The following is a 13541-nucleotide window of genomic DNA, read 5'->3' as shown; positions in this document are numbered from 1 at the left end:
TAATCAACTCATTGGTTTAAAGCAACATTTAAGAAGGAATCATGGACTCATTTGAAATCAGATGAAAGATGCAATCAATTTTGCATACATACAACCTGGTTGGGGAGTGAGAGGTGATCCTGGATTCACAAAAATACATCTAGGCATCATCCCAGAAAGGTAAAAATAACAGGCTTAAAAGGTTCCAAAGAAATTCAGTCATAGGCAAACTTAATATATATATATACGATGGTTAAACATCAAGGCTTGTAGCAAGCAAGCAAGGCTTGTTCTACCATACTGTTTCCCATCTGCATGAAATCCCTATCGTCCTTACCATATTGTCCCAAATTTTTCCAGAGCCTCCACAAGGTCTGCTTCCACCACAGATTCACAGAGTCCTCGAACGTGGACAACTGGCGAAACAGAAACTTTATGATGACTTCCACCTGCCTCCTAGCAAGAAAAAATAATGTCTAGGTAAAAACTTTAAAAGTCTAAATTGCATCTTTTAGTAAATTCAACTCTACATTAAAAAGCAAACATTAAAATACAAATCCCAAACCAAATTGCAATTCACGAGTTAGCAAAGGGACTTAAGAGTAAAATCATCAATTAAATGTTTGGCACGAAAATTCTGAGTTCTTAAAAGGGAGCATTCACTCTCAATAAGAAGTACAAATAAGTTATTTAATAACCAATTTCAACTTCAAGGAAATCTCAGAAAAAATTTCGGCAGATACACAGAGCATGCTACGATTGGAAATATATTTTATACTCACAATTACATAGTTTCACCCCATAAAATCAAAATCTTAAGTAGTCCAAATGAACAAAAAGTCCCAATTTCAAATTATTCTTTAATATAAAGATTATATACTTTATTTTTCCTGTGATGTAGATTTATATCGCTTTTGTCCCTGATTAATCGGTTATCTAGTCCCACTATAACTTGAATTTATTCAATTAGCAGTACACTTGACAACTTAAATTTCTACAAGGCACCATCTTTGCCAATGAACAAGGAGTACTCAAAAACACAAGGCTTCCTAGGCTTCTACGGAGTACTGTTTATCTTTGAGTATGCCCAACAGGAAGTTTTAAAATATAAATATATGGTCTTAAAGTTTATTTTAAAAGGGACTACAGGTTTTTTTCGGGATTTTTTTTTTTGAGGAAGATTAGCCCTGAGCTTACTACTGCCAGTCCTCCTCTTTTTTGCTGAGGAAGACTGGCCCTGAGCTAACATCCATGCCCATCTTCCTCTACTTTCTATGTGGGATGCCTACCACAGCATGCCAAGCGGTGCCATGTCCGCACCCAGGATCCAAACTGGCAAACCCCAGGCCACTGAGAAGCGGAACGTGCGCACTTAACCACTGCACCCCCGGGGCAGCCCCGGGACTACGTTTGAAGATGAAAACACTTCTCTCATTTACTTATTCAAGTTCTATTAAGACAAAGATCTATATTTACAATTAGCCACTGGGCAACTCCCTTGCATCACTTCAGAAATGACTTCCGTGTACAATTCACATATATATGTTTTTTAAATCCAGGGACCAGTCCCTCGGTCGAGTGGTTAAGTTCACGAGCTTTGCTTCAGTGGCCCAGGGTTTCGCCAATTTGAATCCTGGGCACGGACATGGCACCACTCATCAGGCCATGCTGAGGCGGTGTCCCACATGCCACAACTAGAAGGATCCACAACTACATTACCAGGGGGCTTTGGGGAGAAAAAAGAAAAAAAGAAAAAAATCCATTACATGAAAGGTTTTTTTTCCTCCTACAAACAGACTAATCTAAAAGCACTAATGTTTTATTATTAAAATTTAAGAATCCGGGGCTGGCCCCGTGGCCAAGGGTTAAGTTGGCGCACTGTGCTTCAGTGGCCCAGGGTTTCGCTGGTTCAGATCCTGGGTGCGGACATGCCACCACTCATCAAGCCATGCTGAGGCGGCATCCCACATGTGACAACTAGAAGGACCCACAACTAAAAATATACAACTATGTACCAGGGGGTGGGGAGAAAAAGGAAAAATGAAATCTTAAAACATAAAATAAATTTTAAAAAAGTTGTTTAAAAAAACCAAAAACTTCAGAATCATTTTGTGGCCAGCCCAGAGGCATAGTGGTTAAGTTCACGCACTCCACTTCAGCACCCCAGGGTTCACAGGTTCAGATCCTGGGCACAGACCTACACACTGTTCATCAAGCCATGCTGTGGCAGCATCCCACAGACAAAAAAAAAACATAAAGATTGGCACAGATGTTAGCTCAGTGACACTCTTCCTCAAGCAAAAAGAAACTGGCAACAGATGTTAGCTCAGGGACAATCTTTCTCACCAAAAAAAAAAAAAACCAAACAACTTAAGAATCGTTTTAAGAAAATTAAATCCCTTTTTCATGGCTATTTTTTAAAAACTCACCAATTTTTCTTTATTATAAAGACTATTAGAAAAATATAAGTCTTGTACCCTGCCAATAAAAAATTATGTCAGAGTTTAAAGAAAAGAAGTGATTTAACATAAAAAGTAACCAGGGGACTACTCTTCCACTACTGTCGAATCCAAGAAATAATTCAGTCCTTTGCAAATATTAATTCAATCCTTGAGATTTCATTTGAATTGTTTATGCTGAGTCTTTTCTATGGTTAAATTGATACTCATTATGTGCTACTAAGTTTAAAACAAATCATTCTGATTGTACCCTATGTAAACCAACACTCACTCTATTAGACACCTTAACAAATGAGACTCTTTGCCTGGGTGAAACTCAACAACTAAATATGTATTAGCATCATTAAGCTCTTAAACGTAACTGGACGACAATGACGCAGGAAAAGAGCTCTAAATAATGCCTAAAAACCTAATTTAGAGCCTACCTTTAAAGTATAAATAATAAGTTTTACATTAAAAATAATTAGACAAAAATAAACTGCAAGAAATGACAGTTGTCTCGGTTGATCCTTAGAAATCATTTGGCAAAGGTAAAAGTGCAAAAGAAAACTAGATTGGCCTGGACTCTTGAAAAAGTATCAAAAAATAGTGGAAGGAAGATTTCAGATTCGGACTAAAGAGAGACAACAACCAAATGCAATACGTGAGTCTTCATTTTACAATAGATAAAAAATGCTTTTATAAGACATTTTAGGGACAATTAAAGAAATTTAAATACAGATAGGATATTAGATTATATAATGGAATTATTTACTGTCTTAGAAAAGAATGTCCTTATTCTTAGGAAAGCTGGGATATTTAGTGATGAATTGTTACGTGATGTCTACAACTCACTTTCAAATAGTTTAGGGAAAAAAGAATGTATACAAATATAGATATACACATATAGAGATAAACTCCCAAATGGCAAAATGTGAAAAACTAATGAATCCAGGTGAAGGACATACATATTTGAACATTTTACATAATAAAAAGTTGGGAAATTATTTTATTATATAATTAAGACCTGCAAAAAGATATGAAAAACAATATAAAAAATATTCATTAATTCACCACCCAGTTTAATAAACAAAACACTATCAGTTGAAGACATTTCTTCCTCCTACCTCCCTTCCCATCATGGATAACCACCATCTTGAATATACTGCTGAAAGACATGACTATTTTTCAAATTGGTCTTCTCATTAAAAAATGGATCACAGGACCAATTTAAAAATCCCCCAAAAGATCTGACTTTAACATGTTATTAGTTAATCATATTTCCTAAATGGAAAAGATGGAGACTTAAGTCATTCTTTAAAAGCTGGAAGATGTTTAATGCAATCAATGTGGTATTTGGGAGAACATATAACTATCTTAACCTCAAGGCTGAAAACATATCCCATACCCATATTTCCCTGCCATTCATGAGTTTATCTACCTTGATATTTCTCTATCTTTAAATTATGTCCCTTTTTCTTGAACTTAAAAATTTCTCATCCTTTCTCTATTTTATTTAAAAAACAACCACCTAGGGTTGTTTCCAAATATAAAACTGATATATTAAAGATATCTGTTCAAACCATATTTTCACCACCTGATTCCCCCCCCCCAAATACTACTGCTTTTCTTAAATCAATATTTTCTTATCTCTACCTATACTATATACTGGTGACATGAAATCTGAAATCACTGGTAGAGCTTCTTTTACCTACCCTAAAATTACCTCTTCTAAGCATCATATTATGCATCTGATTTCTAAATTAGTGAACAAATCAGTGTTGTTTACCCTCTCCATATATTAATACTTTCATCATCTCTTCTCCAGCTTAATAATTTTCTTTTTTTAATCCTTTCTCATACAGAAGCCCAAATGCTTTCCATTTCAAACGTTCAGTTAGCTAGCCTCTCTCCTGGTCTACTTATCAGAAGACTAGAAACAATATTCCAAGTGAGTACCTAGCAAATGAACTCATGCCTGCAATTTACGTTCACTTTTTCTTTTTTAATTACTCAATCCCTTCTTCATGTAAACTGGGTCAACTATAATGAAGGCATTATTAGTCCCTACTGCAGGCTACAGACCAGTTCCGTCATAACTGTTCTAAACTCCCAGCCCCTCAAAGGCTTTCTCAAGGACAAACTCTAAGAATACCAATCTTAAGTACTAATTTTGACTATTGCAGATTGAAGACCTGGCTCTACTGAAAAGGAAGTTAGTTCAGCAGAACATAAATGCAGCTTCTCTTCGAGGACTGAGAAGTCCCATTAACATCTCTACATATAGTAAAGCAACAATTTAACTGAAAACTCACAAAGGGTAGGCACAATGTCCTTAGGCTTTTTTGTTTTCCCAAGGTCTCCATGGACATGTGCTCAACAGTCACTGAACGACCTTTTCTGCCCTCCTATAATTATGGGATTAAAAAAGACGAGCTTCAAATTCAGTAATTCATCCAACACCAAACACACACAGACCCTCTGCCAACTGATTATCTAGCCTCTCCTCAAATACCTCCAATGACAGGAAACATACTACTTCATCAGACAATCCATTATATTTTTAGAAAATTCTTCACAATATGCACCCAAATGTGTCTCCCTGTAGTTTCCTATCCAAAACAGCCTTTGAAATCAGACCAGCTTTTGAATCTTTGGACATTTACTGGCTCAGTGATAACTACTTAACCTTTCTGAGCCTCAGTCTCACTATTAAAAAAAAAGAAGAAAAAAACCAAAATCCTTATCATGTAAGATTACAATAAAAAAAGGGAACAACAAATATTAAATGTGTAGCACAGCGCTAGATGTAGTTATTGAACAAGGGTTCAATAAATGTTAGTTGGCACTCCCTACCTTTATCTACCTTTCCCTCTTCTTCATGATAACCGTCCAGTTATTTGTAACGATTTCTTAAATCACACCTAACTTTACCCTTCAGGCTAAATATCGCCCAGATTCTTCTGTCATTCCTCAGACGGTGTGATTTCAAGTGCCCTCCTCTGGTAATCTTTCTCTGGATACATTAGAATTTATGAACGTAGTACCAAGAAATGAATACAGTATTTCCAGATATTTAAGATTATCCTCTCTTTTATTTTGGATACTTGATATAAACCAAGAACAAAGTAGTTTAAGGGGAAGCTGCAAATATTTTTTAACTCACACTATGCTTAGAATTAACTACCTATTTTCTCTTACTAACTTAACCAGTCACTATTTCTTTACTTGGTCTCTTTCTTTTTTTAAAGAAATAATACACCAGATCCAAAATACGGGAAACCCCTTAATTTTCCTATCCAAAGTTTTTAGGTACATTTGATCACATTACAGAGCAAAGATTAAAAATAGCCATGTGATTCAAATAACTTTTTAAAAAATAATCTTTATTTTTTTGCTCATGTAGTAGAAATCTTTTGGTTTTGCCTACCCGGAACCCCTTCCTCCTCCTCCTGGTTAAACACACACACACATATACACAAAAGAAAGCAAGATAAAGAAAAACTCCTCAACTCCATATTATTCCCTTGGTATTTTCAATCACATAGTCATTTCTCCCCAACTTCAGAGGAAGCCCAGTGATCAGCTGGTGGGAGGGGGAGATAACAATGGTTGATGAGAGGGGATAAATATGGTAAATCACTGGGGGAAAGAAAGTGTTCTCTTTATTTGCTAGCTATAAGAATGTAAGCCTAGCTTTATCACCACATAAAGGAAACAGAGCTGAAACATGGAAAGAGACAGAATCAAGTGCCTGTGACATAATCTAAATCCCTGAATCCAGCCATGCCTGAAACTAGTGCCACAACTTTGCTTTCCCAGTTATATGGGGCAATTAATTCCCTACCCCTGCCCACTTTTTGTTTTGTTTAGGTTCATCTGAGTTGTTGCTATGGCTGCAACTACAAGCTTCGAAAGTTGTATTCAACCTCGTAGAGTGAAAAAAAAAAAGGAATAAATGACACATAATCAAAGATTTTTAGATATGTAATTTTTTTTACTATTATAGCCCCATCACTAAGAACAGCACCTAGCACATGGTAGGGGCTCAAGTATTATTTTTTAATGAGTTAAGAGATCACAGCAATCATCTAATCCAACCATCTCATGTGATAGGCAGCAAGTTGAGTTCCAGAGAGGTTAAGTCACAAAGCATGTTAGCAGGAGAGCCAAGATACCTGCCTTGGTTGGACTTATGGCTCTACTGACAGCTCTTTTCACTACACGTACTAACATGAAGAAACATAGTCACTTGTTAAAACCAAAAGATAGGTAAACCTACTACTTTTCATTTCTTTCCCAAAACAAGGCCTGAAAATCCTCACTCTACTGTACCAGCTTAGCTAAAGGAGACATAGGATATTACTGCTATAAAAGCCTCAAGGCTCTGGCACTTACCTCCAGGGCACGCATCCTTGAACTTTTTTATTCCCCAGAGTGTAGTTACTATACTCACTGTCACGGTCTCTAAACATTTCCTGTGGGAGCTAAACTAACAAAGTGACCTCATCCCATCTTCCATCCCATACTCATCCAATAAGCCATCATAATATTCCTATCATCTCTGTAATTTAGACCATTGAAGTACAATAGTGTATCTTAAATTCAAACTACATTCTTTTTTTTTTTTTTTAAAGATTTTATTTTTCCTTTTTCTCCCAAAGCCCCCCCCCCAGTACAGAGTTGTGTATTTTTAGTTGTGGGTGCTTCTAGTTGTGGCATGTGGGACGCCGCCTCAGCATGGCTTGACAAGTGGTGCCATCTCCGCGCCCAGGATTCTAACTGGTGAAACCCTGGGCCGCCAAAGCAGAGGGCGAGAACTTAACCACTCAGCCACAGGGCCAGTCCCTAAACTACATTTTCTACATAATGTATATTCTTTTGTTTGGAAATCCTAGGATCTCCTTTTTTATCTTGGCATTTGCCATCTTACAAGTCTATTTATTAAAAGTCGAGAAACCTAAATTTTCACCTCATCAGCAAACAAACCAGTTTAACAATCTTTGATCTGCCTGTTTCTCACTAGCAGAATAGAGTAAAAGAAAGACTTGAAAGTCTCCGAAATGAATTAGCACCCCATAAATTTTTATTGATATCAGTCTTTTTAAAAGCAGATTTTTTTCTAGGTAACCTTCCAATTCAATTTCTCAATTGGTTTTGCCAAGTGAAACCCTAATATTTTGAAGTTGAGCTGTTTTCTTAAAAGCAGATACAGAAATTTACTATTATATGATCTTGAAGGTCATGCCTGCTAAATTTAAAGAGCATCATTTACTCCATAAGAATAAAGTAACTGTATAACACACAGCACCAACCTCCATAATCAAGGTTTGTTCAACAATGCAGACCAATGAAACTGAAACACTGCAACTTTTTGCTTTTCAAAATAAGTGCCAGGAGATACAAATTTGAAGAGTGTTTTATTTCTCATACCCAAACACTAACTCATTTCTCTTTACACCTTAAAAACAATATGATCATTCACATGATTGATTCATCTTTAAATTAGGAGTATTTATAGAAACACTTTTTCTTAAATACTTTCCTCTTTAAATCCAGTTAATATATTATTAAAGCACTCATGAAAGCTTAATTATGAAAAGCCAAACAATGTAAATCTTTGAAGTCTCACTTTACACTTTACTAACTTCCAACTAGACTTGGAAAGATCGCCCATCATTGTACCTAATTTGCATTTACTTTTAACAGTTTGACCCAAACGTTTTGCTTCCCTGACTGGGCTGAAGGACCACAAGGTTGAGCCAAACCCTTTTCAGTTACTTGAATAACCATATTTCTGGACGATGATGCACTAGACAGTAAACTATCCAGGGAATTCCTATCCTAATAGAATTTTATTATGCACGGGTTTCCATAGTTGCAATGATTTCAAAATACTACCAAAACTTACAGGAAGAAAAATGTTTAAAAACAGGATAAATAAGCCTTTATTAGATTTTTGCCATGCAATATTGGTTCTGTTGTTAATTAAAGCAATTCACCCTCTGAGAAACATAACAGCAGTAAAATGAACAAAAATTAAAATTTGTAACTCAATCTATATATATATTAGTTCCTGCCTGGGTAATTTAAAAGCTGCATTACATTAATCACTGAACTACAACTTCCGGTATGGAAGGCATGCAGCTCAACTTTCACATTTTACAGACTAAGAGAACTCACAGTAAGTTGTTAAGTGACTTTCCCAAGGTCATACAGATTGTATGCTAGCTAAGACTCCTGACTCTTCCCCAAGCCCTGGCCCAGTGCTATTTCCACTGCTCCATACAATACACTTTTGATATATTAATTACATTATTTCTTCCCAACATCCAAAATAATACTACTGGCCTAATGTTTAACGTCTTCAAAAGAAATTTTTATGAACTAAAGTATTTTTTTAACACACTTAATGGAAGACATTTCATGCTGCTGCAGGAAAACTCAAGCAAGACTTTTGGCAAAAGAAATACACTGATCCCATACATCTAAATATCAGTTATAATATTCCTGTTTCCAATTTCCACAATGGAGTTGGCTTTGAACTGAAACTTCCTAAGAGAAATGCACTTCCCTTTTTCACACTTCCAAGTTACATTCTGAATATTCCAAATAGCCAGACACTAAGATCAAAAGTATTATCTAACCGTGAGGAAACGAGTTTATTTAGCGGAAGAACAAGTTCCTTTTCAAATGTGTTGCAACCTGATCTGTCACAGTATAGTATTTGAAAACTCGAACGCTGGGGACTACTGACCAGAATCTTTTACATAAAAATGCAAACAAGAGCTAAAAGGCTTGCCTCTTAATAAAGATGAGAAACATTTTAATCTAATAATAGAATACATGTGTACAATTTCGGGTAAAGCTTTCTTTAAAAAAAATCACAAAATGTGTTAAATGTTTAAAGAACGTCTAAGTCATTAAGACAGCTTAAGTGCACCAAAAAAGGGCAAAAACGTCTGCTTTCCTTAAAGTCTCCATCTAACTGAAGCTGAGTTACTACTTGCTGTGGACAAAACGACTTTCACATTCCTTCTGCCTCCAGCTAACATATTTGATGAAACAAGAATCTAGGAACGTGTGTTTAATGCAGTCCTGAGTTCCGTTCCTCTTTTCGCGGTGCAAATGTGGAACAAACTGTCAATGAACAACGGAGGGAACTTTAAGGTTTGTTTTACCTGGGAGCAGGAGTGTGCTAACACTTACTAACATGGTTTTTTTCTAACCGAAGAGCTAAAAACTGTCCTGAGCCATAATCACGAAACTGGGTAGCAAAGCATGCACGCCATGCCTGCCGAGACGAAAAACATTTTTAATTAAACCTTCAGGGGAACTAGGGGGGGAAGCCCCGGGCGTAATCTGTCATTCAGCCCCGGCTCTCCTCAGGACCCGGGCGGAGAGAGCCCCGGGCGGAACCGACGCCACCAGCCCGCGATCGCGCCCTGCGCGTGGATGCCGCGGGCAGCGGGACTCGAGGGTCGGCCCGACGCCGGCCGGCGGCCGCAGGACTTCACTAACAAAGAGCGACTCGCGCACCGCAGCCCGGCAGAGAGGAAGCAACGCCTCCCCGCCGCTCCCGCCCAGAGACCCTCCCCAAGTTCAGGGCCGGCAGCCGACTCGCGGCGGGGCCTGCGGCCAGGCCGGGGCCGGATTCGCGGGCGGGATGCGGGGAACAGGTAGGGCGAAGATTAAAAGCCCCGAAAAGAAGAGCCGGCGCTTCCCGACCGGGTCAGCGCGGCGGGAAAGGGAAAGGAGGCGGGCGGGAGGCCCCTGGGCCGAGTCCCGCCGCCGGGCCCTGCTTCCCGGGGAGCCGCCAGGCACGGCGGCCGGGGCGCCGCGCTTTGTTACCGGCTGCGAGAAGGTCCGGCCGCCGCCGCCGCCGCCATCGCCCCCGCCCCGGGGCGTCGCTTCCCGGCGGTCCTCGCCTTCCTCGGCCGAGTAGTCGATCTCCCCTTCCTCAGTCTTGAGGCGCTTGGCCTGGCTCTCGTACTCCCGGTCCTCCTCGTACGTCTCCCTGGGGGAGGATGAGGAGGAGGACATGGCGGCGGCCAGAGGGACCAGCGAGCAGGCGGGTGGGGGTGGCGGCGCGGCGCGGGCCTCGGACGCCGCGGGCCAGTCCCCGCCGCGGGCAGTGCCTCTTCAGCAAACGTCTGCCGGCCGGCCGGCCGGTCCGCTGGGGTGGCGCGCCTAGGAGCCGGTGAGTGCGGAGGGCGGGCGGGATGAGGGGGGCGCCCCAGGAGGAGGCTCCGGAGCGGCCGCTCCCTTTATCACGGAGCCAACATTCAGCCTCTCCCTCCTCCGTCTCCGTTGCCAGCCCAGGAGAGCGAATGTAAGGATGGGGACGCGACCGTGGCTTCCGGTCTTCCCTCCTCCCCTAATCCACTCCCTGTCGCCCGGGCGAGCCTCCGCCCCCGCCTTCTCCGCCGCCGCGCAGGATCGAATCCAGCCGCAGCCCCCGGGAAGCGCCCCCCCCCCAGCCTGGGCCTCGCTCCCTATTGGCAGGGAGAAAAGTCGACCAGGCTTTCAATTGGCTGTAACGGCTGTTCGTCAAAAGCCGCCCACGGCCCGGCCTAGCCCCCAGCCCTGCGCCTTCGGAACTCGCCGCTGGCCTGTGAGTCCCGGCCGCGCAACGCCCGTCGCGAGCCGCCGAAGGGCCGTTGCTAGCCCGCGGCGGTTAGCGCTGTTAGGCTACTCCGAGGCGGGGCGCCGAGGGAGGCCGGGCGGGCGATGAGGCGTGCACTGGGCCGGGGCTGCGGGTGTTAACCGCCCTCCCGCTAATTTAAATGCTTTTCTTACTTCTCTTCAAAAGAGGAGGAGAAAAACCTCTAAAATCCCTGCAGGTACACCTCACACAACCCTAAAACTGCAGGGAGTGAGGGGAAAAGGGGTTTGCCACCGTGAAAGGAGACTTCTCTCCCTGTAGTGTGCAAAATCTGGTAGAAGTGCGTGGACTCTCACCCTGCCCCTAACTAGATATTCGAGAACAGCAGTGAACATTTACTGAATGCAGCAAGGTGCAAGTCTGAAGAAGACGCTCCACACGGGCGAATGCTAGATCAGTTAGCGCTCATTTCTCATCTGGACCCTTCTTTTCTGACAATTATAGGGGACTTGTCTGTGTAAGTCCCTGTTCCAGTTAAATGTGTTTTAAACCTTCCGTATAAAAATCTCATCCTTCATCCCAACCCTTTCTCTTCTGGACAATCTATTTCACATCATTTGTTTTTGAAAGATACGAAAGCCTTATCGAAATTCTGTTTGTCCTTCGGACCACTGCTCACTTCCTCTGTGGAGCCCTGAGGACTCTTCCAAGTTTTATCGCTACTGTCTTTTTTGCAGCAGGGCCCTTGCCTACCTCTTAGGATGTCCTGTTTTAAAGACTAGGAGCACTTGAAGACAGGAACTGTGTGTGCCCTTTTCATCTTTGCAAAACCAGTTCGTGTTCAGTCCCCGGCACTATTTAGGTGCTCAGCAATGCTGAATGAGTGGTCCTTGGGAAATAAAGGTCCAGTATATCTTTCAGGAGAGAAACTGGTAAATCTAACCGCAACCTAACTGCCCTCTATGACTTAATCCTTGGAGGATTGCCTAGGATCGAGTCCTTTAAGTGTTTCCGTTGTCCTCACCCCTCAAATGCTTCCTTAAATGTGGCTCTTCCTTTCTTAACAGTGTGGTTTGTTTCCTCCCCCAGCCTACTTCTCTTTCCTTTCCAAAGCTATTTCCTCCAGAAAAGCCATTTTTATTTATTACTGACAATGCTTTAACATACATTGTTTTGTACTTTATAATTTATACTGCGTGTCATTTTGAAATTCAGTTGCAAACTTCTTCGCAACACCATACAGCTATAATCAAATCTGGGTGTGGCTGCAGATGTACACTGACAAAATAGAACTAAAAATCAATTAGAAATTTATTGTTTAAATTAAGATAAAATGGAAATGGACTGAAGAAATATCAGAGACGGAGCTCAGAGCTGGCTACAGATGAGGAAAAGCGTTAGAAAGAATGAGAGGAGCTGGAAGGCCTTAGAAACCTCTCCAAATATTTAGTGTAATGGTGAAAGTATTTTGAATTTTCGAAGCCTACATCCAACCTATGAATTATACCAGGTTAAAATGCAACTCTCACGCCAGTCGGTAAGGAAACCCAGCGTTGTGGAACCTTGCTGTTGTACTCAGCATTTACTTCACAAACAGTAGGTAGAAGTCAATATGTACCAGTTATTAAACTTAATTCTTTTTTCGAATAGCTCAAATCAAACTGTTAAGCAGAAAAACTGAAGAAATAAAACTTAAGAAGCATGTTTAAAGGACATAGGTCAGGACGTTGACCATGAGTGACCTTTGAGCTTGTTGCAGATGAGTTGTTCAGACAGTGACAGTGACAGTAGGTTCTTTGATTTGGAAAATGCTAACTAGCTCATGACTATACCAGGAGAAGAGCTAAAGAAGAAGGGCATAAATTATATTCTGCATGATTTAACTTAGATGAGATAAAGAAATTACCCACTGCCTGGTAGCCAGAAATGCCTAAGAAACTCAAAAACAGCTTCTAAATGCCGTGAAAATAATAAATCAGTTATTTAATTCAATCTGGAATTTCTTTTGCACTACATATAGCCTCAGGCCTTTGGCCAGTTGTCTGAGTGCTTGATTGGATTGGCTCCTGTTGATGGGTAGACAGCAGCCATGAGCTCCCATTGCCACAACTCAAAGGGGATTTGGCATACTAGAGTAGGAGACAGGTGCAGGGCAGGCCTGGGGAAACTGAGAGTCAAGGTCCTTTATAATCTAGCCCCAAATTGCCATTTAGTTTTAAATCTCATTGCTGACCTATGTAATTTATAAGACATTGTGCTAGGTGACGTAGGGAGTAGAAAACTATATGAGCTGGTCCCTGCATTCTCAAGCTGACAGTCAAGTTGAGGAAACAAAGTCCATACCCAAGAGATTGGCTACGAGGCACATATGATATACATGTAGTAATAACAACAGCCACTTATAATGTGCCAGGCACTGTGCTAACCACTGCAAGTGTCATGTCAATAAATTCTAACAGAAACCCTCTAACAGAGGCGTTATTACTATACTATGCCCATTGTACAATTAGAGAAACAGT

The 13541-nt window shown here is 40.9% G+C and overlaps 1 protein-coding gene across 2 annotated transcripts in view; it reads right to left on the bottom strand.

Annotated features, from left to right (window-relative positions):
- HNRNPLL (heterogeneous nuclear ribonucleoprotein L like) overlaps nucleotides 1-10876 on the bottom strand; it is a 35296-nt gene extending 24420 nt beyond the window's left edge. For both annotated transcript variants that reach the window (XM_014731197.3, XM_023619210.2), the window contains exons 1-2: nucleotides 10269-10876; nucleotides 317-435 (exon numbers count right to left, since the gene is read on the bottom strand). In XM_014731197.3, the coding sequence (XP_014586683.3) occupies nucleotides 317-435; nucleotides 10269-10460 (311 nt within the window). In that variant the 5' untranslated portion in view covers nucleotides 10461-10876. The remainder of the gene's footprint in view (nucleotides 1-316; nucleotides 436-10268) is intronic.
- Nucleotides 10877-13541: the final 2665 nt, after the last annotated feature.

Source organism: Equus caballus, chromosome 15 (genome assembly GCF_041296265.1).
Source record: "Equus caballus isolate H_3958 breed thoroughbred chromosome 15, TB-T2T, whole genome shotgun sequence".
NCBI lineage: Eukaryota > Metazoa > Chordata > Mammalia > Perissodactyla > Equidae > Equus > Equus caballus.
This window is presented reverse-complemented; position numbering and strand designations above follow the sequence as displayed.